The sequence below is a fragment of the Nesoenas mayeri genome (assembly GCF_963082525.1).
Source record: "Nesoenas mayeri genome assembly, chromosome: 1".
Taxonomy (NCBI): domain Eukaryota; kingdom Metazoa; phylum Chordata; class Aves; order Columbiformes; family Columbidae; genus Nesoenas; species Nesoenas mayeri.
The window spans coordinates 34,031,285-34,054,979 of NC_137541.1; the positions used below are offsets into that span (position 1 = coordinate 34,031,285).

The following is a 23,695-nucleotide window of genomic DNA, read 5'->3' on the forward strand; positions in this document are numbered from 1 at the left end:
AAATAGAGTATTTTTATGAGGAATGTTTTCCCTGTACAAAAATGTAGAACATTTTGGCAATTATGCTGTATTTGAATAACAATGCATTTGCTTCTTCTGTATTCATAGCATGATGTGGTTTCTTTCTTCCATTCTTCCTTTCCTTATTCCCTTTTTAAATAAAATTCAACACTGAGGTAGTAGCACGTCAAAGTATTTCTTTGGTTCCAGAAACCAGTGGCAGGTCCAAAAGGAGCTATGTATCCAAATCACAGGATTGGAAAGTAGAAGTCCTAAAGTTTTCAAAGGACTGTTTGTAAGTATAAATGCTGTTTTCTCCTCTAGAAACTGTCCTTTCCTTTCCATCTTCATCTGCCTCTGCATCAAAGTCCAGTGAGGCATGAGGATTATTATGGGAGGTTTTTGGCTGGCAGTTTGCTGTCTGTTTACAACTTGAAAGAGAGTCCAGCTGAGGCCTCCATAAAGGCTTTCCAAATGTTCCTGAAAGACAGCAAATGAGTAAGTAAGTAGAGAAGTACTGATGATAACATTTTTGTGTCTCACTAAGTGCTGCACATTAAAATGCAAGCCAAGGATCAACACAAGCGAAAGTTCACCAAGGTGAGATTTTATTTAACTGTTATTCTACCCTTTAAAAGAAAATACCCACGTGATCACAAGCAAGATTCTGCTATCTGAGACATCAAAAACATTTCCAAAGTAAATGTATAGCCACACACAACTCCATTACTTTTGATTTCATGACTACTCCTATGCCCATTTTAATTTGGGGAGGGTGGTTAGGGAGGAGATGAGCACACAACCAAACTGCAAACACATTTTAAGACACTTTCTAATGCGAAAGTCACAACAGTGTCCCTATTTTGTTCTTCACTGAATGACTGGCACATGTATCTGCCATGCAGTTCAGCAAAAATAAATAAATAAAACATGTAGGGTTATCCGACATCCCCCCCACTGTGCAATCTGAATGCTAAAACAATCTTTTTCTGGCTAGCATCTCCCTTTATTATAAAGGTTCCCACCAGCCAAATTCTCCACTCACACCTGTTCATCTCTGCCCACAACTGGCTAGAATAGACGTAGCCCAAAGAGAATTTAGCATTTCAGTTAAATCTCTGATAATAATTATTTGGATTTGCTAGCCAGAAAATAATTAGTGTGCCTGTCACTCTTCACCATTGGGAAGGTGTTAGTGTCAACACCTCTGCAAGAAGGGCCTTCGCTTTTTTCACTGAAGAAAGATAGGGCTGTTGCAGCTCACAGTGTCTGTATGTGATACTCAAAACACTTATTTTCAGAGGACAATGTGCCATGGGCTGATTTTGAAGAACTCAGTTTTTATTAATAAAGTAACGCTACAATCATTAATAAGCTTTGCACCCCAAAAAAGATGAACTTCTAGTTTTGCTTACTTGCTAGAAGCAGAGGTTTCAAGTAAGACTGAGAATGTATTTGGACAAGGTCCATATTCGCATCAGCAATTTGCAGAGCAATTTTGCTCCTACCACAACATGAAAGGATGATCCTCACAGCACCAGAGCTACAAATGAATCCTGTCTTAAAAAAACATTCCAAGCTGTGAACTTTCTGGCTCATGTATCAACAATGATGTTAAAGCCAGCTGTCTTCATTGTGACTGCAGAAGCAAAAGGAGGGTTGAATTTGAAGGCAATGATGCTGGAGAAGCAAATTCAGAACTAAAGACAGGAAATCTATGAAGACTTCTTCCACAGCCACCACCTTCAAGATCTAACCATAAGCTCTTCGTGTGAAGAATGCTAATGATTATGAAGCATCCAAGGCAACTACGATCCAACTTAGGTGGGGCAGTAGACCAGAGAACTGACAGAAAAAGTAGCTCTGCCTAAGTTTTTAGGGCAGAAAGGGGAATATGAGCCCTCAAGCTTGTGTTAACTCCTTGGTGTACCCACATACAGTAAAACTACTTTCTGCAGGAGACATGTGGTAAAGCCCTATCTGCACAGTCCCATCACAGCAATAGCAGCAGGCAGCCAGGAGGCCATGTGTAGTCCCAGGGCCTCTGACAGATGTCACGGCATCTGCAATGTTTTAAAGTCCAAACATGTGGCTCCCTCCCTCCCCACCCCCTGAGAACAAAGAGCCCAGTGATGCACATTCCCCCAGGTCCCCTTGCAGAGCCAACAGACCAAGACCTTGATCAACTACACAGACACACCAGTGGGGAGACAATCCACAGTACCAGGGCTGCACCTGGCGCTCAGATATCACAGGGATGAAAGCAGTATGTGGGCTTATGTGAATTTTCAACCAACCAACCCAACACCCCAAATTTAGGCACCTTTAAAATTAAAGCAACACTTTTATCCTTCCCTCCACCTCTCCCTCCAATCTGGATTAAAACTGTAAACCCTGAATTAAGCTTCAGGAACTCTTTTGTCATACACTTCATGAGGAAAGAAGACAAAGGTGGGGTAGAGATCACATTGTTCCATAGTGCCATACTTTGAAGGGTAAACAGTTCTGGCTCGCTGTGTTATATATCCTCATACACTGGAGTTCAAGTCTCCCCACCTGCCCTGAGCCCTCCTGGAACCTTACACACCTTTTGCCCGTCAGGCAAAACTACTGGTGTGCCTAAAGCTTATTAAGGTGCATTTAAGTAACTATCCTAACATTTATGGGAATCTGCCAGCTATATTAAAGGCAAGACTCACACCACTGAAGAGATTTTTATATAAGCATGAGTTATTAAGATCTCCTGGTGATCTAAATATGCTCATTAAGCAGTTTTTCCTGTTCCTGAACTTTAAGCATCTGGGATATTTTATCTAATAGTCCTTACAAGTCCAGTTTCCTGAGAAGCAGAAGGCGGCTCACAATTACACCTGGACGGGAACCACCTCACTGGACTACCATGTTTAACCCGAGGACTCCTTCCCTGTACGTCAGTTCTGCTTCTGACCAAGCTCCAAGATGCTCCTTTTGCAACACAGGATAGGGGCCATCTCTTGGCTAACTCCCAGTAGGATCCAGAAGACACCCTGAGTTCTAGCGCATCCAACTGTCCTCATGCACTGCAGCAGAGAGCGAGCCTACATATACAGGTCAATTTTGTGAGCCTTAAAAAATAGATACTGCAGTATCACAAGGTGCTCAGGGAGGAAGAGGGGAAAACAAAACTAGAAGACAAGAACACATCCAAAAGGTCGAGGCCAACTCTCAAAGGGCCTTTCTTCAGCTACTTCCTGTATCTTCTCTCCTCTTTTCTAAAGTACTCACATTGCACATGCTGTATTATCTTATGAAATTCATGGACACTTGAATAAAGAAACCCATGCAAAACTTCATAAAGTTATTTTTTTCCCCAACACTAGCTATATGAGCATCTAAACACTACTACAGAATTACCTGTTGTTAGACTGGAAAAGCAAGAGCTGAAAAATCAGTTTTGTTTAGTGTTGGAAGTAGGCAATAAGACAGCAAGGACACTAGCAGCTTGAATGAAAACCAACAGGTAGAACATACCCATGAAAGTGCCGTTACTGATAACAGAGGAGGGTTCCAAACTTCTGTTTAAATCAAATGTATCTAAGTTCAGATTTTTGCTTTTTAGTCCAGTTCCTTCATTTTGAGTATAAATGGTATTATTCAATTTGCTACTTGTAGCCTGCCTCCCAATAATGCCAGCACAACGGTCAAAGGGATCTTCCAGTGAAGGTGAATATTGATAGCATTCTTTTTTCTTTAAATATCCAGACTCATAAGGGTCCAGGCATGCTGTTCTTTGGTCAGAGCTGCAACCTAAAGAAAATGAAAAATTGTTTTTATATAGATTCATCATAGCACAAAATCAAATCAGGACTGAAACTCCTCCCTTATCCCAACTTACCTGCGCTGTATGCTTCAAAGGCCTCAGAGCCATATGTGCTTCCTTTTAAATACAAAGTCCCTGAAGTCCCCAGATAATGGCACAGGAATGGATCTGCAACACCCTCCAAGTCTGTTTCGCTGCCATTATCTAGATGGCAAATGCCTTAAAAATAAAATTGACATGTCAGCATCTGGTCTTTTATTACATTTCAGCTTACAGTTTCTTACGTTTTGTTCTTTTAAGAACACCATCTGTTCAACTAAATTTCACAGTGTATTTAGAACTTAAGTTTAACCTAACCTTTTGACAAGAACTCTAATACTAGCAAGTATTCAATTAATTAGCTCGACAGAGAATGTATGTCACACTTTGCTTTTTCATACAGTCCCTCGATAACAGAAACAGACCTAACCACAGGGATGAGAACCAGGAGCTTCCTTCCTCTAAAGCATTGGAAGCCAGACTCGTGCTCTGTCACACAGACACGTTTTGGAGCACAGAGAGCTCATGAGAAAGTCCTGGGTGGAAGAGTCTGAAGGAGTCACGAGCTGCTCGAACAGCTATACTGACTTCCAGCTTAGCGGTTCCAGAAAGCTATAGACATGGTCTGCGCTTCCTGCTCCACAAAGAAGCTGCTCTTCTCACTACTCTACAACTGCAGAACTGTCTCACCACTGCTCCATTCCCACCTGCCCCAACTTCTGCCTGAAGGTGCTTTTTCCTCTCTAACACAGGTATGTTCTGGATTCTCAGGGGCCAGATGTACAAATATTGAGTACTGCAGCTTTTAACCTACAGTCACCTTAAATCCTTTATTGACTCTGACCCTAATGACTTTTCCATCAGCAAAGTTTAATCAGTTATATTACGCTAAAGTTACACTGCTATTACCAGCCATACCTACATTCCATTAAAAGCATCCTTTTCAAGCTATCACAGAGGAAGACATGCTGTTGCAATTCCTCTTGGACACTCTTGTTTTGGAAATGTGATCATCAGTTTAAATTTACCCTTGAGAGGGGACAAAAACTTCACAATTTAAGCAAAGCCATAATGTGATTTGGATAAACAGAACCAGGTTTCTGTTATTATCTCACTGAAGTAATAAACACCACATCTTCTCTTCAACTTCAGTGAAGATGATTCTTTAATGTTATTTCTATTAGTTAGAAAGACAATAGCCAAACTGCAGCTACTCAAGCAATGTGGAATATCTGCTTAACATTTTATACCTACCATTACCGTCCCTCTGCTGCAAAAAATACCCTCCCATGGAAGATGTGAGGAACTGATGATGACTGCCATTTTCAGATGAACCATATCCATCCTGCCTTTCAGCCAGTGTCCCCTGAGATGACAGGTAACTTGGAATGTCTGCAGGCAAATTTGTTTCATCTGTCGGGAAGGAAAATACACACAAAAGCCATCAGCATACTTCAGAGTTTGCAGAAGCATTTTTAAACTTGTCAGCAAAGTGCTGAAGGTAACAAGCAATTCATTCTTCTGACGCTGAGTCAAAGCATACAAATGTTCCTACAATAAAGTCACTGCAAAGCAACCACAAACATTTTTTTTTCCTTTCCAAGGCAAACCCTCAGTTTACACACCTGTATTTGTAATGCTGCAATCTTCATTTCTTCTTCTGGTGTGGTAGATGATGACCACCCACACCAAGGAAGTGCCCACCACACAGCAAACCACAGCTATGATCACAATGCCAACTGTGGCCCATCCATCATCATCAAGTGATGGGGCAATGTTTGGAGGAGAATCACAGGTGGGAGTAGGAATTACATTGAGACGGATGTTGCCTCTCTCTGTTCCAAGTGTATTAGACATTTCACAAGTGTACTTTCCAGCATCTTCTACATCAGTATCTACAATAATTAGTAACTGATTGCCTGCAGCAAAGAAATGTCTTTCTGTTACCACGAGAGGGCTGTCATCCTTAGTCCAGTTCAGTCGGGGTGGAGGGCTACCACCAGCAATACACTGCAAGACCGCAGTTTCCCCCTTTGTTACAGTTCGATCCAACAAAGGCCGCAAAAATGATGGTGTTTCTGAAAAGAAAGCATAAACCTTATATTCTAAATGACCTTGAAAGAACAGGAATATGTCCTTGTCCTTCACAGCTCAAGAGGAATAGCTAAACTGAATGCATCAGTAAGGCCTAATGAAGCTTACTCTCATTCTCAGGAAAAACACACTCAAGGAATTCGAACTTATGAGCCTGTAGTTTACTTGTCAACTGATCAGACCTAGATGCTTGATGACCTTGGAAGGTAAAATGGCCAAACTCATGCTCAAGGTTGGAGAGAACTACATTAAAAATGGCTAAAAAAAGTCATTAAATTAAAAGTTAAACAAAACCTTCTCTCTCTAAACAACAGTACTCTTTTCCACTCCCTCTCCTCCCACTGTATCAGACATTATGTATATACTGAGAAACATAACTTTTATTATTTTGTATCATAATAGTGATTGTGTGCTGGTGTACATATTTCTATCTATATGCATCAATACAAATTATTTCAGAAAATTTATGTCTATACAGCACTTTTGTAATAACGCCACTTTTAATCAGCTGTCGATTTTAAAAGTGCTCAGCAATAGTTTCATTCTTCAAGGAGATTATGCCACTAAGGATTGCCAATGTCTTACCTAGTACTGTTAACGTTGCGTTAGCTGAAATGCTTCCAGCAGTGTTTTGAGCTGTACAACTATAAACGCCTGTATCCTCGATCTTTACGTCAACAATAAAGAATACATCATCTTCGGGCATGACATGCATGCGTCTCTTGCGTGCTGCAGGAAAATCTGTTCCACCATCTTTCTGCCAAGCAATCTGTGGAACAGGATGCCCAACTGCAGCACATTCCAATCGTGCCATTGCCCCGGCACGAATGGTTAAGTCCATGGGGATCTTCGTAAATGAAGGCAGCACTACAGAAAAGTTAGTGACAGCAAAAATGAATAAATTAAATTTTTTTTTTTGCACAGCATTTTCTTAATACTCTTCTTGGGCTAAAGACGCAGGTGAAGCATACAACCTAAATTTATCAGTGGGCAGCAAAGGGAAAGGGAGGGAGCTGCGAGACCGTTTAGATCAAAATCTCATTTCTTCTTACAGCCTCTTACATGATCTTTCCATAGTACCTTGAAACAGAGTATACACTTCACCTGTGAATAAAAGATTAATGTTTTCCCATCTTGTTACCTAGATTCTGTCAGATTTACTATGAACTGAGTTTGTTATTTGTTTTTTTTCCTATACTATGGTTCAGCACAGTGGGGCCAGATGTAAAACTGAATGATGCTGGAAATAGCTACATTTTAAGAAATAATCTCAGTTTATTGAGGGATTTTCTAAAAGACACAGATGATGAGAATGGAATAAAAAACTGTGTTTACCTATCTTGATTAAAAACATTCTACAAGTCCCCAAGCAAAAAGTAACATACTTACTGTTTACTGTAAGTTTGGCTTTGACAGAGTATGATGAACCAAAATGATTTGAAATAACACACTGGTATTTCCCTTCATTACTGAATTCAACATTGCGCAGTCGCAGGATGGTGGTGTACTCCATCACTTCACCACCCTGTGCCCGAAGGTGTGCATAATTCTCCATTTCAGCATCTTGCAGTAATTCATTGTCTTTCTTCCACGCAAATGTCATTGGGGAATCACTGCTGCTCGCTGCTGAACATACAAAACTCAAATTTGAGCCTTTGATTGCTGACTGGGTTTCTGGCTGGACAGTGATCTGTGGTTTAGGAAAATCATCTGCACAGAAGGGAGAAAAAGTGACACAGAGAAAGAGAAAAAAAAAAATATATGTGAGGCCTGAGGATTCTTTCTAGGAAGAATTTATAAGCCTTGTTTTATAGATTTGATAGAAGAGTCAGATAAGTATTAATATTTATAAAATAGACACAGAATGCTTTTGTTTTAAATTTTGTTAGCCTTAGGGAATTTAAAGATGCCATATTTATGAGTTTATTGTGCCAAGTCATCTCTTATTGAAGAGCAAGCACATTTAAAAGCAGACTGTGTGCACAGCTTGTTCAACAGCAGCACTGAAGAGGGGAGAACTACCCCCTGACATCCCTAAGAACTATTCTGAATGTCAGTCATGAAACCTACCCTTCATCTTCCTAACACCTCAGGCTGCTGTGAGTTTTTCTTTATTGAAAGCATCTTTCTTCTGCCATTGAAAACTGAAAGTTAAAGTCGAGGGTATTCCCCAAACCCACAAAAAACAAGTACATATAAAAGTCACTGTTCCAGTGATTTGTGGCTGTTTTATCCACCTTACTAACACAGCAGTGCTGAAGATCCCTTAACCAGGCAGAACACAAGAATTTCAACATATTTGTTTCTGAAAGTCCCTTTACTATTGGAAAGTTACTTGCAAAGTGCCACTTTGTGAGTTTACAGAATTAGTTGCCTTCTGAACTATTTATTCTGCTAACTCTGTACAAAATGGAACACAGGAGGTTCCACTTAAATATGAAAAGAAACTTCTTTTCAGTGAGGGTAACAGAACACTGGAACAGGCTGCCCAGGGAGGTTGTGGAGTCTCCTACTCTGGAGACATTCAAAACCCGCCTGGACATGTTCCTGTGTAACCTCATCTACGTGTTCCTGCTCCAGTTGGGGGTTTGGACTAGATGGATCTTTCGAGGTCCCTTCCGATCCCCTAACATTCTGTGGTTGCATGTACAAACAGAGTAGGTAATTAAATGCTTCCACTATCAAATGCAAAAGCCTTAGCCTATTCCCAGCTTTCAAGATGTCTCGTACCTCCTGACAAAGACAGAGGCCCAAATCTGAGAGGGATTATGGGAAAAGCCCTGTGCCCCAAACACTCCTTTACATCCAGCCCTGCCTGCACTGCAGAGTCAGGTTTTACCCAGCCACTTTGCTTCCTTCAGTCTCATTTGTTTGGGAACAACATACCAGGGTCAAAGCCTTATTTCCTTGAAGAACCTCTATGCTGTGTGTTACAAAAGAAAATGAGATGTGCAGACAGCCTGAACTTGAGCTGCCTGCAAAACACTTGCAAGTCTGGAGCTGCGCTCCTGCCACAGGGCAACATAGATCCCCCATCTGGGACACTAAGCAGGGGGCCTTCAGAATCTCCCAGGACATTTGGTTTTTATGTTTCATACCCAATCCTCTATGGCAAACTGAGTTGATGCTATCACTGACTTTGCACAGGGATAACTAAGTAGAACATTCGTAAATAAATTAGCCTTGTGAAAAGACAGACACACTTCATTCTTTTTTAGCTGTACTATCCATGGAATAATAAAATATTTTAAAATCTTAATTATTTGGCAAGAAGGGAGGATGAAAAAGTCATTCAAATAAGCAGATATTACAGAATACAGAAGAATGCTCTAGGATAAGACTTTTCTCTTTTTGAGAAATATATTTCTCATTTTATAGAAGCCACTTGACTACTATGTAACAGAAAACAAGCTACTCGTCACCTAGATGGTGCTCTTTTAGCATCACTACGTTAACTTGAAATAATTAATATAGGTCAAAAGAGTATCTACTCTATTTTTCTTCCACAGTTATCTTTAGTATGGAAGTGTCTCATGATTTGTTTCAGCTTGGAAGACATGATATTAAGAAGCAGAAATTACACAGATTTTCTATTATTTATTTATTTATTTTAGTTTAAGAGATATGGAACCCTTGCCTAACATGTGCTTTCCTTTAACAAATTTAGGATGACTCCCTGCTATCTCCTAGCTGTTTTCAAAAATGTAACTTGGCATCATTTGGAGGATTTATATACCCATATAAATTATATGTAACATTTTTTTTTTAATTTCAGACAAGACTTAAAACTCCTCTTGAAAATTCTATAAAAGCAAAAGTGGCCATTATAAACTTATAAGGCGAGGTGTGCATGCCCAAATGTCTAGTAATAGCACACTTTAAAGATTTAATAAACAGTAAAATATTCATTGATTGTATTAAGAGATTCTAGTTGCTTCTGCATGGCAATTACTTTATGTATTAAATGCAACAGCTTACTCTCAGTACATCCCTTTTGCTAATATATCTTAAAGGGTTTTTAATTAATTCATTACAAATAGCATTCAGAAGCTAAAAGTCCCCTGTGGTTTAACAAGTAAGACACATATATTTAAATCCCCCAATTTAATTTCTTGCCAGGACAGGCTTCTCATAAATGAGGATGTATACTTCATATATACTCCATTAGCTATTGAGTAATCTGTAATTTCCGGCACTGTGTCAACTTCCCTTTTTCAGCAGCAACTAGATTATGTACCATCCACGCATTATTGAACATTAATATATTAAACATCTGAGTGCTAATGGGAAGGGAGAAAACTATTTTTTTTTGTACACTATTCTATGTTCTGTGCCTGCTTTCCCACTGAAAAAAAGGGTATGAGTGGCAACAGTAAAAATTATGTGGTCATATTTGCTATGAGAGGGAGAAGACAAATATGGTTACTGTTTTATCACCAAAGAATAGAAAGTTTGAATTTTCTTTATAAGAAAAATAAAATCTATATAACAAAAGTATGCAAAATCCAGTTAGCTTTTAATTTCCTGATAATTTCAAAGTTCCCATTTAATGTATCATATCCCTCAAAACACACATCTTTACTCTGAAAAGTTAGTTTCGCTTTGCTTTAAATAGAGAACATATAGGTGATAACGAATGTTCCTAAACACACAGAGAAATTCCATTTTTAAGTCGGATACTATCACCTCAAATCCTCATGTCTTAAAGTAAAAATATTTCACTAGCATTTACCATCTGGTGTACTGAAATGCAAGATATCAGTAGCATAACTGTGGTAATCGGAGGTTTTAAAATATAGTTTACATACAGGCAATAACTTACATGGTCCAAATAATTTTTAAAATAGACAACAAACACACACAAAAAGGTCAGAGTTGAAGCCAATATGGCTATTTTACCTTCAAATTTTCTCAGCTCTAGAATAACCCCAAGACTGACAAAGTATGAACTTACAAATAATCAAACCCAAGAATTGCATCTTAAGATTGCCAAAATATGTCTCACTTCAAAATGACTGTTAATCTAAACAATAACCAACTTTTTAATCTAGAGGAATATACATTTACCACCACAAACTACTGAGCTTTCCTTTGCACACTATGCTATGCACAATGTAAGCAAACTGCACATGAAATAGAAGTCAGAAAACTGTCAATCCCCATCTTGTACAAAGCCACAAGCTTTGAGCATCTACGTCACAGTTTGGGAACAGAGAAAGTAATGTTAACAAATACTAAATCTTCTCCATTTTGTTAGAGAAACTAAAACATACCAAAGAGAACAGAACAAAAATCAATGCATTCAACAAAATTTGTTCTATGGAATGAGGAATAGAGGCTATACTCACCACAGACAAATCCATCCAGGCTGACAGCAAAAATACTCCTCCCTTTTAGGAGCTGTGGATGGGCACAACTGGCATTTACAAAGCTCTGAAAGTTGTTCTCTGACATCCACTGTGGCAGCCATTTTAACTGGCAGTCACACAGGAGACTCGACGTGTTTAAGTGCCTAAGAAAAAGCAATTACACTCAAAGGCTGTTTGCTTGTTCTTTCTCTTTATAACAAAGATCTATATGAGCACACGTAAATAACAAAACTAAACTGTTAGGCTGAATACATGTATCACAAGAAAAAGACAGCAATGTTATTTAGCTCAGATGAGGTGACAACATTGTCTTGAGTCCTACATTCTACAAAGTAGACATGTCATCCTGAACTCCCAGCTTCTGCTACAAATATGAGTCCAGGCAGTCAGGCGTGTTTGTAGTGTCTTGGGTACCAAACTACAGTCAGCAGTAGGACACACAGAATGGGCACACAGAACAGTGCAGAAGGGAGGCACCCTGGAAGCTCACATAAAAATTCTGAGACAATTTCATTCACTCATTTCCATTTCAGTCAGAATTTATGTTGGGGAGGATATTTGAAAAGGGGAGTGGCGAGATGAAGGATAGTCATGTGTTGAAATAACAAGCGTAGAACTGGTTACCAGCCTACCTAACCTATGTGAATAGCTACATTCACAGAGGGAGGAAAAAAAAAACAACAGGAAAGCAAAGGTATATTCTGTGAAGCATCTAGAACCAGGAGCTGAAGTTGGAAGGATTCTCAGTTTTGGCTGAAAACTCAGAATCACTCTTAAAAACATTAAAAAACACAGTGGGTAATGTAATTCCTCTCTTCAAATTTTATCTGTTTTTGAAGGAAAAGTAAAAATAATTTATGGAACCAGAGAGAGAAACCACTTTAAAGATAAATGAAGACACACCAATTCTTGATTTTTTTTCTTGAAGAAAGGAAGAGTGTCTCTGTGGTCTTTTCTTTCCACACTAACACTGATAGCTCCTCACTTCACATTTAGATGAAACAGGTCATCTTTCACCGAAATTCTAGGGGCATTCCTGTTATTCTTAGGAGGCAGAGAAACCACAGCAGTTTTTGCTACCCTGATACAGTGAGTATATGTCATATTATTTTCAGATTTACTCTCTAGGGACCTCAGAATAAAATTACTAGATAGGAACTTACACCATAGAATCTTACTTCTGGGGAAGTACTTTCTTCCCTCTGTCTACATCTTCCTCAGACATAATGGATGTCTTCCAGGTGTTTCAAGAAAAATACAGAAAACAAAACAAACAAATCCAAAACAAAACAAAAAACAACAATGAATCTTGAATAGTTATTTCACGGAGATATTCAGAGTCTGAGATCTTGTAGCATCTTACACCTCATGGAGCAGCGTTAGACTGTCATTCCATCACATTTAATCACTCTTCAAATAATCTATATCAATCCCTAATTGTCAGTACTGTGCTCTCACTGTTTCTCGTGGGCCAAGTCTAGCAAATGCCCAGCAGCTGGGTGAGTTCAACAAACTAATCAAGTGACACAACTAGATTCAACTCAAGGAAGAGGAAAGGCAGGAAACCCCTGGCTATGGGTAGAAGCACGGCTGCTGCTCCCTAGAGCAGCTGCAGCTACACCAGGATATGGCTGACAAACTGAATTCAGAGGAGCCAAATATTGTCTAGATACAAGAAAGAAGTATTTTGTAATATGAATAATCATACACTGGAACAACCTCCCCAGGGATGTGATGGGAGTCCCTGGTACAACAGGTTTTAGAGACACAGCTGGATGTGGTGCTAAATAATGAGAGGAGCATCTTTTTGTTATTCTTCCATTTGTTGACAGATTATCCACAGAGCAGCTCAGGACAACAGATCTGACTAGAGAAAGCTGATACCAATAGAGGAGACAAGACATAAGCAAAAGTAAGAATTAGCTGTGCTCAAAACACAGGGAACAGTGACAGTGTTGTTCTGCACTGATCAACAGAAAAAGATGGTAAGAGGACCAAAAAACCCCAAAACTCACTAGAAGAACACATTCTTCCCAGTGACCGCTTCATGACTTCTCCAAAGATCTGCCCCTTTGCTACTACAGAATAGAAGGACCCAATTACAAGCACTGACAACCAGGTCTTTCCAAAAGAATTACAGCACTGCATTTCACTGGTCCAGTAAGCTTTAGCTCAGTGATAGCACTGCTGATCTTATAGCACATTACATCAAAGTCTCCCTTATCTAATACCTATTAGAGATTAGCCAATTTAAAATAAGGACTCTAGACAGCAAATGTGGCAGAAAATGAATGCCTCCTATCCTACGCTATCTCCCTTAAATACAGTAATCACATAAAAAAATAAAAGAAAAAACCAACACACTGACATACTCTTTTTACATGACTTCAGAGCAACTACAGTGGGAGTTTATCACAACAACAGGCAACATCTTACAAGGCTTTTATTTATATGGATATATATATTTAATAGAGGTGATGTCTTTAGAGAAAAACTTACAATTCTTTGAGTTTCTTCATTTGTGAAAATGCATTTCCTTGAACTGACATAATCGCATTGTTACTTAGATCTCTAGGAAAACAAAGAAGAACAGAAGAATAACATCAGAGTAGGAAAAAGGAATTTACTAAACTGAACATAGTTAAGACTCAATGAATATTTTGCTACCTTAATGATATACAAAGGATCCTCTAGCTTAAAAACTAAAGAGACAGGATTAAGGAGATTTATAGCATGCTTAATAAATAACACTTCCTAAAATTAATTCCAAAATTTATCTTCAGCATAACTCTAGAATACAAGAACATTCTCAAGGTCACAGTAGAAACCAGGGTAACTGTATTTCATTCGAAGTCATAAGTAAAGTTTGTTAGTCCTATATTTATTTCAATTAGTATCAAAATTCAGTTTTTCCCATGTTGGGTTAAATGTTAATTTCTACTACTTACAGGTGTTCAAGTGCATCCAAACCAGAAAATGCTTTCTTCGTAATGGATCTAATCCTGTTTCCTTGGAGTATCCTGAAATACATAGGTACATGATATAAAAAGATGCAACACAATGGAAGCATTTTTTGAGCTGAACAAATGTGTATTTGGCCTTTATTTCTAAACTGTGACTAATACTGACCACTCAGCCTTCTCCAATTCAGCAAAATGCCTGACTTCTAGAAGATGCTCATTTATTCCCCTTGAGTAAACATCTAGATTTTACAATTATTTTAGAAGACATTTAATGTGTACAGTTCAGTGATATGGATTATTCTAATGTATACACGTACGCATCTTTTTATTTCATTAATCTAGATCCAAAGATTTCAATGCAATGAAGCCATTTCCATTGAATGCTGCATTAATTTACCAAAGACTATCCCTGTCACTATGTCTTTGTCATATAATGCACTTATTACTTCCTATTATGGGAAAAACTTTATTATTTGAAAAATGTTTACATAAATAGTAGTAATATTTAAAACAGTTCAGATTAGCTTGACTTGACAAATCAGGAGTTTCTTTTATAGAACAGGAACATTTTATAGAGAACAAAATGTTAAGTGAGAAAAAAAAATCACCTTGGCTATAGAAAATATAATACCATTAGGTATTGGGCTTGTCCCTTGAAACACACATATTCTAAGCTAATTTTTTTAAGAGATGAGGAGATACAAATGTTGTAGTAATACTCACAGCTTCCTAAGTTTATCTAGGCCAGAGAAGGCACCATTCATATCTTCAATTGTCCATGATATTTCATTGTTTTTCAGATCCCTGTTTAAGGGGGGAGGAGAAATCAATCCACATGAGCCATTAAAAAGATCAAGGTACATACTTTTTCAAGAGCATGTATTATTTAAAACAATTTCTAAAATAGCTTTCTGGTAGGTTGTTTTTCATTTATCTTTGAGATAAACTTTTCATGATTAGCTATTTCATTTCAGTTTTTACTAAGAGATTTTGTAGACTATTACTACTTTTGCCACTGATAATTAAACAGATCACAAACCTAACAACTTTAAGAATCAGTAGGACACAAACCCACATTCCCCTACAAGAGTATTCAGATACAAGGCTGTCATAAGAGGAGAAGCGTCATAGGAAGGGATCAGCGGTTCCTTCTTCAAAACAAAATACACTCACACACCAACACAGAGAGATTTATTAATACGTGAATCATTTTTACATTGTACAACATCCACAACACTAGCTTAATTACCTGTGAAGCATAAAGAGATTAGAGATTTGTGAAAAGAACAGTGTGTCAGCAAAGAATCCTAGTAGGAAAAAATCTAATACTTAACTCCTAGACACTTCCCAAGTCTCTGATTTCCTCTTTTTATGATCTTTCTTTCCCCATATGCTTAAAAAACAGACCATACACACATCCAAACTGCATCTTTGCTAGATGCCCTAAGTGTGAGTATGTGAGCAAACCCCTGAAAGTAAAGTGTTAGCACCCTTTTCAAAGCCTAGAGGGAAACGCAACCATTTCATTCATCTGGTGAACAGATGGGTCAACAGTAGATAACTGGAAGATTTTAATGAAGCAGATTATATTCATATTAGTTTACTTCTTTCTTTTCCTTCAAGAAATGCTATTTTGCTTGAATGCTTAAAGCAATTGCCCAGTCACGACAAGCATCAGCATCCATAGTAATACACAGTTTTGTGTTTTGTCTTCTTATTTCTATCATGAGGGAAAATGTTGATTCAGTTAAGACACAACTATGATCCAGATCCCTAAAGCTGTGGGTAGTAGTGCTGCTTGCTGCCTTCAAATGGTGACATGCCTTTCCCATAACAATGCTACTGAAATTTCCTATCATAATTACCACTACCCATTGTGCTCAGCCTTAATGGAAGAGGAAGCCCACCCTCTCCCAACTCCTCTGAAAAAAAAATCCTACTGTAAGAAAAATATGCTGATCTGGGGAAGTTAACAAAAGGTTTCTTAAGAAGAAAAAAAAAAAAAAAAAAAAATCTATAAACACTGAGGGTTTTTTGCAAGGTTTTTGACCTTAAAAATTGAGTTTGTCAACTTACAAAGTCTGTAGACTGGAAAGTCCCCGGAAGGCACAATCAGCAATGTAATTTACTTTGTTGTTTCCAATGTACAGTCCAACCAGCATGCTTAAACCAACGAAGCTTGAATCATCTAACCTTGCTAAGTGATTGAACGTCAAATCTCTGCAAATTCAAGGAAAAAATATATTTGAATGTTTATGCTGCAGCGCTTATTACTCAGTTCAACAAGGTGAATTTTCAGAGGGGAGAAATTTTTCCCCCTTACAACTATCACAAAACCTACACCATTTTTGACCACAAAGCTTGTATATCATTTCCAACAATTCACAAATTAGTGCAGAATGAATTGCTTTCATTTGAAAATGACTGTGTTACAGCTTTAGTACAACTGCCACAGTGAAATGAAGCAGTCATGGTTGGTTTCAACTTCTTTCAACAAAATGTAACTGTCTCACATACAAAAAAGTTATTGTCACCTTGGAAACTTTGTTATGAAAAATTCACACATGAGTGGTAAGAAGCTCATGCTTTGGCACATACCCAGCGTTCAAAACTGGAATAAAATAAAAGCTACTCACAGCTCACTGAGTTTTTGGCAAAATTCCCAGGCATCAGGACTGATCCTGCTGATGGCATTTTGGCTGAGATGGAGTTGCTGCAGCATCAGCAAGCCATAAAGCCAGCCTTTAGTTACCTCTGTTAAGTTGTTATGGTCCAGCTGCCTACAAACACACACAAACAGATAAAAGACATAAGGTTCAGAAACTCAGCAGTGTGTACACTTTGCCAGGGGTCCACACCTGACTTCATGATACTGGCCAGAGAGCTGCAGCCTCTATTTACATTTAGAGTTGTATGCATGCATTCAGAATGTGCTGTCCTGTAACACACAGTCACCAATGACTGCCTGCTGCTCTTCAAATCACAATTTAATCCAAAAACATCTTTAAACTTCACCAAGAAATTATCTTCATTTTGTGCAATTCTACTTAATATGTTAGCAGCAGAATCTCTCAGAAAAAGGCTGATACTTACAAGACTTCCATGTTGGTCAATCCCCAGAAAGCGCCATCCATGAGTCTAGTAACTCCATTTCTCTGCAGTTTTAATGATTTCAAAGCTGGAAGTCCTTGGAAGGTAAGACCATCTATTTTTTTAATTTTGTTGCGATTCAGCTCCCTGCATCAATAAAATTTACAGTTACAGCAGAGTAAGTTTACCTGCATGCCAACAACCGTTCTTTCCTGTCCGGAAACAAACCTTTTTTAAATGCTTTTCTTGCCCATAAAACAGAGACAAGATGTAATAAAAATCAAACTGTAATGTACTGTAATACATTATGTTTAACCATATTAATACTTTTCTGCCTTTCTGAAACTGAGGACAAGTACTTGGTAGTTCCTTGATTTTCAGATTTAAAGAATCCCTGTAGACCTAGAATGTCATGGTTAATCCCATTCACAAATTCAAAAATGAAAGTAAGTTCCTTGTGTTTATCCAGCATTAGAGCCACTAGGTTAACTTGTAATTGCAATCAATAATCAGCCTGAAACGAAAAGTTAAAACTTTCAATTGTGATAACTAGGCAAAAATAAACATCCTGGATGATCCCTCTTTCTGAGTCCAGAGCCAAACATTCATTACACATTCCTCTCTCATTCTCCACAACTAGTTACAAATAGTTCCTTCCCTCTTTCTGAACTGGTTTTGGCACTCGCCCTTCTGCCACTACACACCCCCTTGTAGGTCAGAAGCTGGGACCTGTGTGTATCTGGGAAGGGAGCTGTAAGGCACAACTAGACAAGAGTGCAAGCTGCAGTGACAGCAGTACTCAATATTTTCACAGAATCACAGAATGTCAGGGATTGGAAGGGACCTCGAAAGATCAGCCAGTCCAATGCTCCTGCCGGAGCAGGAACACCTAGATGAGGTTACACAGGAATGTGTCCATTGCTCTCCACAACACTTCCCTGGCTTTGATACTTTTTAACTCCAAACCCTGCATCAACCCCAAGCAGCTTTCTGACTTTCCAAGCTACATGAAAAGGGAGGCCTAGCCTCACACAGCCACAAAGTTAACTGTTTTTATAACAGTGAATTTTAAACTACTCATCATTTGCCAAATTAAGAGTTTGTTTATTAGCAACAACTGATATATAGTATGAAGAGACAGGATTAGACAATAACCAAGAAAAGGCCCTCATACAACACATGATCATCTGCTGCTTCACGAAGGTCTCAGATCTATCAGCCTGCATCCTACAAAACTAAGAAGGATCCTCTCCTCTAAAACTTACTTCCCCATATGAAGTAAAGGCCTAAATAATACTCTCTTTGTAGTTATACCACAATTATTTTTCAGAGTTTCAGCTTTCCTCTCTGGCAGCCTAACATGAACCGTACCTGCTAACAGATACCTAATAGAGAACCCTACTCTTCCTGTGTTTAAATGTGCATAAGCAGTGAAGAACATTCAGTAAGAACAGCCTTCAGTTCTCCTCTACTACCCTCTGAATACTTCTTTCAGGTGGCAACACAAATTACTGGCAAGAATATCATCAACTTATATGGGCTTAGGCAAGAATATCATCAACTTCCAACATTTCAGCTGAATCTGAAGATCAGAAAGCCTGCTAAGACCGTCAACAAATCCTGAGCTTTGCAGGACTGTTCTCATACTCTTCTACTGGAGCTTGAGTCAAACTCTTCCTACATTTCTATATATAAAACACATAGACACTGCTTCCAGATGTGTAAAGCATCCTAAGACTTCATTGTTCTTATGACCTTTCACTTTCAAGGTTAATCTGAGAGAGTTCATAATTTCTACTTAATTATCTAATATGGAAAATAATTATTAATATTTATTAAATAATTATCTTATCAACTTTCTGCACTCTTTATGTTTTCCAAAAAAGACACCAAAAATACCCCAATACCTGAAGAAGAGATTTCTCCAGCATTTTCTATACTAAATGACTTTATTTATACAGTAAAACATTTAAAGACAGCATTGTATCAGTAAAGATGATGGAGGTCTTTTTACTCAAGCATATTGCTTATTGTCATATCTTTCAAAAGCACATTAATTCTCCTCATTTCACCATGAAAGCACAAAATAAGTGACTGCTGTAGTGAACTATGTAAGTTAACTTCAATTAGCATTTTTCCAATGCTTTTTAGCAGGAATGCTGCTACTACCCCTTCTCCAGACTTTTTCTCTTTCTTTTAATAGGCAAACACAATTTTAAACACAAAGACTATTCACATCTCACCCATATATAAGACTAGTTTTGCTCAGTACAAAGCTGCAGTTAGTAAGGGTTGTAGTAATATGTTTTTTGTGTCTGTCTCACTCTGCCTCTGGTTAAATTAAAGGCTAAAGTTCAAGCACTGCCAGTGCTTTGGAAAATCTGAAAACAATTAGTCAATTGTAGGTTGCACTTACAGGTGCTGCAGATGGGAGAGTTTAAACATCTTTTGAGGGATTGCTGAAATTTTGTTCCTGTTCAGTTTCAATACTTGAAGTGTAGTAGACAAATTGTCAAAGGTACCAGGCTCCATGGAGGTTATTCGGTTACTGTTAATGTACCTGTTGAAACAACGTCTAGAAGGTTAAATTTACAGTTATTTAATAAATTCTCAATACCAAGTAGTGAAACACAAAGCTCTTGTGCTGTCTACTCCTTGATATATGGAATTTCATTTATCATATTAATTAGAGCTCTTGACAGATCAGTCTATGGTCAAATAGTGTTTCACCACCAACATTTTGCTCTACTCTGCAGTAGTCTATTATTGGCAGAAGATAGCACATCGCAACACCATTACTTTCTTCTCATTCAGTATAGCTCAGGCATTGTAGTATTACTGAATAAGAATTAAGGTAGATTGAAAGAAGTCCACCAAACACCACATAACTCAACATTAGCCCGGCCATGGGAAACATCAGTTCATTTCATTACATAATTATTTCTCTCAAAAGATAATCTCAAGATAATGACCTTCACTTTTTATAAACTAAAACATCTCATTGCAACAACTCATGTATTCAAGTTAGTACCTTACACTAAACTCAACAGTTGAAAGTAGGAATAAATACTTAATGCATGCCTAATTGAAAGATGATTTAGTACCTTAATAAACAGCAGCCCATATAAGTTTTCCAACAAGTTTTCTGAAAGTAACCTGAAAGAAATAAAGTATGTTTACTTACAGATACTTGAGCTGTAATGATGGAAAAGATGATATTTTTAGCTCTGATATGTTGTTGTTGCTCAGGTCCAAAGTTTCTAGACTCTGAAATGGCTTCAGATGTTCAGACAAGATGTTGGCAATCTTGTTGCTAGTCCTGAAATTTAAGGGCAGCGGTCAAAAGACTGTCATTTCCAGAGTAAACACTTGTTAACTACACAGGACTCTGATGAGAGTTAGTTCTTAATTCCCCCACTTGAAAATAATCTATAATTAAAGAAAACCAATGAAGTGTTTATCTAGACACAATTTTCATTTCTAGTCATCCCAAATCACAAAGTGGAATGCTCTAAGTCAAAATGTTGATCACCATTTCTTAGAACATGTTCTGAGCACACAGGATGAAAAAAATTACATTATAATGCAATTACTGCAATTCATGGCTTTCAGAACAAGATGTGAAACACTATGATCATCTACTTCTGAACAGCAGAAATACCCACTATTTGCATTGAAGAGTATTTCACAGTACTGTAATGAAATGAGATTAGAGTTGTTTTGTTTTAACCAAATAAACATCATAGTATCTAGATATAGTGTTTCATTTTTTGAAGACTCCTGTAGTGTGAAAATCAGACAGAATTTCCAGAAAAACAGAGCTAGATTAGAAATTGTGTACGATAGTGCACCTCCTCAGGAAGACATTCTAGAATTTTGCAATTAGACCTAGTATTTCATCCAATAGATTTTTCTTGTGAGTTAGCAAAGAATTAGATTTCTGCTTATTCCAGATGTTCTAGACTTCTTGTCTGGTAAAGCTTCAGCTAAGTATCACACCCAAGTCCACAACAAAAACACTGGAACTGCTTAAAGACACTGGTATCCTAGTCTACTGTAAGGAATACCCCTTCTTTCACTTCCAATGAAATGTAGTTTCTTCAGAGATCATGTTTCATGTTCATACCCAGTAACCTACCAGTTTTTCCATCCCAGTTGCATGCATAGAATCATACATGCACATCAGCAACATTAATAGGGTTATTCGTTTGGGACTAATCGTACATAGGGGAAAACCCATCATGACCAGTTAAATGAACATAACCCGAAACGATCTGTGTTACCTTGGGAAATTCAAGTCAGTTCTGGCTGTGGTACATTCTGTACCTAGTATGATGAATAATCAAAATTTATGAGCTCTCTGCAGCTTCTAGAGATTGCAGGCAAAGGCAATTTCAGTAAAACTATCAACAAGAATGTTGATTCTGGAAGGTGTTTGCCTTTATTGGAAATACTTGCTCTGGATCAAATAGTAAGTCACACATTTCGGATAGCATGGAGAACCCTCCCATACTGAAGGAGTGTGGGGGGATTAGTGCTCGAGACAAAAAAAAAAGTCCTGACTCAAAAACTGAACCAGAAGTTAGATTAATGGGCCTTCTGACCACATGTGGGAATGGGTAAGTGATCTTGCAGCCCCTCCAACGCTGCGCTTGTATCATGTTTCATTCCTCAGGCTGTCTGGTAGAGGTACACTGCATTTCTTTAACTCTTAGCTGAAAGTATTTATAATAAATGAAAACAAATTACCTTAATAAAAAACAACAACAAACACCACCGCCATGTGTCAGTTCCACTGGCCAAATAACACTGCGAGTTAGATAACAGGTCATAGAGCTTTGCCTTTATGCATTAGTTTGTTTATAAGGTAATTACTAACAAGGTATTAAAACTGCCAATTACTTGAGTGACGAATAAAATTTTCCTTGCAGTAAAAGTGTGCTCCAGCAGAAGCCAGCAATTTCCTGAACTGCACGCCTCCTAAATTGCAGTGTGAAAGTGCTCAGTTATAGAGAGGGCTCGCACAGTGCTGTCTTTGTGTCAGCACTGCTCCTTAAAACAGAAATTCCTCACAACCGGCAGGATAATAGCCCCTGTATTACAAAGTTTGGTTGGACCTAATGGAACTGAATAAAACTCTTACACAGCCTTTAGATTAGCACTTAAACTAACTGGCAAATTACCTGACACAGACCAGGTTACAGCAATAACAAACAAAAAACTCCAGCTTGTTTGTTTCGGGGAACATTTTTCTTTTTTGGAGATGGTAAGGTCATATTGTGCGGAGAAAGTAACTTCTTTTGTTCACTGTAACAGAGTTACACATCCAATCCTATTCCATCTCACAACAGAAATCAAATCAAACCAGTCCTCACTGCACCTTCCTGGTTACTCATATTTGTAGAAGCTACTAAAATACAAAATACCTGAATGGTTTGCTCCTTATTGCTCCAATGTTCTAGTCCAGTTTTCCCTTCAAAAAAATTTCAGTGCTATAATTCACATCTGGAAGACTATGCAGTTCTACTTTAAGGCATAATTTTAGTTAAAATGAGAAACTTCAATGCTAATTTGATTTTTCTTCACAATCATCACTTAAGTAAATCAAATAAAAACAATGTACTGGCTTCCTCATAACCACCAAATCACCATCTAATTGTCAAGGCAAAACCAAACTATCCTTTGTGTTGGCACAATGACATACAAGTTTGTTCACTGTGGAGAAAAAAAAAAAAAAAACACACAACCAAAACAAACAAAAAATTCCCCCCCAAAAAACAACTTTCCAGCGAAGTGTTGTTATATTACTGTGCTCAGACAAAAGGAGCTGCACACAGTGCACTGGTTTCATTTCACAGACCCTCAAGGGGAGATCAGAGCAACAGAGAACTCCTGCAACAACAGAACCAGCACATCAAGTTCTCACAGAAGCAGACCTACAGCAATTTGATCTCAATTTCTTCATGTGCGAGTAACAGCAACACACAGCAGCTTCCTTACAACTTCTCCTGTTATGGCAACAGCAGCAGGAGCATCGAGGAACACAGATAAAACCACCAAAAATACGTCCATGAATTTGAACATGCCTCTTGCAATTTGAGCGTCTACACCCTGACTCGCAGCAAAAAACCCCAACAACCCAAGAGTGCATGCAGACTGCTTTAATTATTTTTACATAAGCCTGTGTGAATACCAGCTTAAGAGAGAATATCAGTTTTCCATTACGGGTATGAGAACCCTTAGCTTTCCCTCTCAGCGTTCATGGCTTTAACCACACCACTAGGCCAAAACGTCTATAATAGCTCTATCAATCATGTTCTCAAGATTCATTCTATATTAGC

General features: G+C 38.1%; 1 protein-coding gene across 1 annotated transcript in view; it reads right to left on the reverse strand.

Moving 5' to 3' along the window:
* Positions 1-235: 235 nt before the first annotated feature.
* Positions 236-23,695, reverse strand: part of LRIG3 (leucine rich repeats and immunoglobulin like domains 3) — a gene marked incomplete at both ends in the record, with an annotated part of 41,737 nt that continues 18,277 nt past the window's right edge. Inside the window, 16 exons of the mRNA XM_080352501.1 lie at positions 236-480; positions 3,511-3,786; positions 3,875-4,018; positions 5,093-5,251; positions 5,464-5,916; positions 6,518-6,799; positions 7,322-7,642; positions 11,281-11,444; positions 13,801-13,872; positions 14,250-14,321; positions 14,988-15,068; positions 16,341-16,484; positions 16,901-17,044; positions 17,358-17,501; positions 19,771-19,914; positions 20,539-20,673. Of these exons, the coding sequence (XP_080208627.1) occupies positions 236-480; positions 3,511-3,786; positions 3,875-4,018; positions 5,093-5,251; positions 5,464-5,916; positions 6,518-6,799; positions 7,322-7,642; positions 11,281-11,444; positions 13,801-13,872; positions 14,250-14,321; positions 14,988-15,068; positions 16,341-16,484; positions 16,901-17,044; positions 17,358-17,501; positions 19,771-19,914; positions 20,539-20,673 (2,980 nt within the window). The remainder of the gene's footprint in view (positions 481-3,510; positions 3,787-3,874; positions 4,019-5,092; positions 5,252-5,463; positions 5,917-6,517; positions 6,800-7,321; positions 7,643-11,280; positions 11,445-13,800; positions 13,873-14,249; positions 14,322-14,987; positions 15,069-16,340; positions 16,485-16,900; positions 17,045-17,357; positions 17,502-19,770; positions 19,915-20,538; positions 20,674-23,695) is intronic.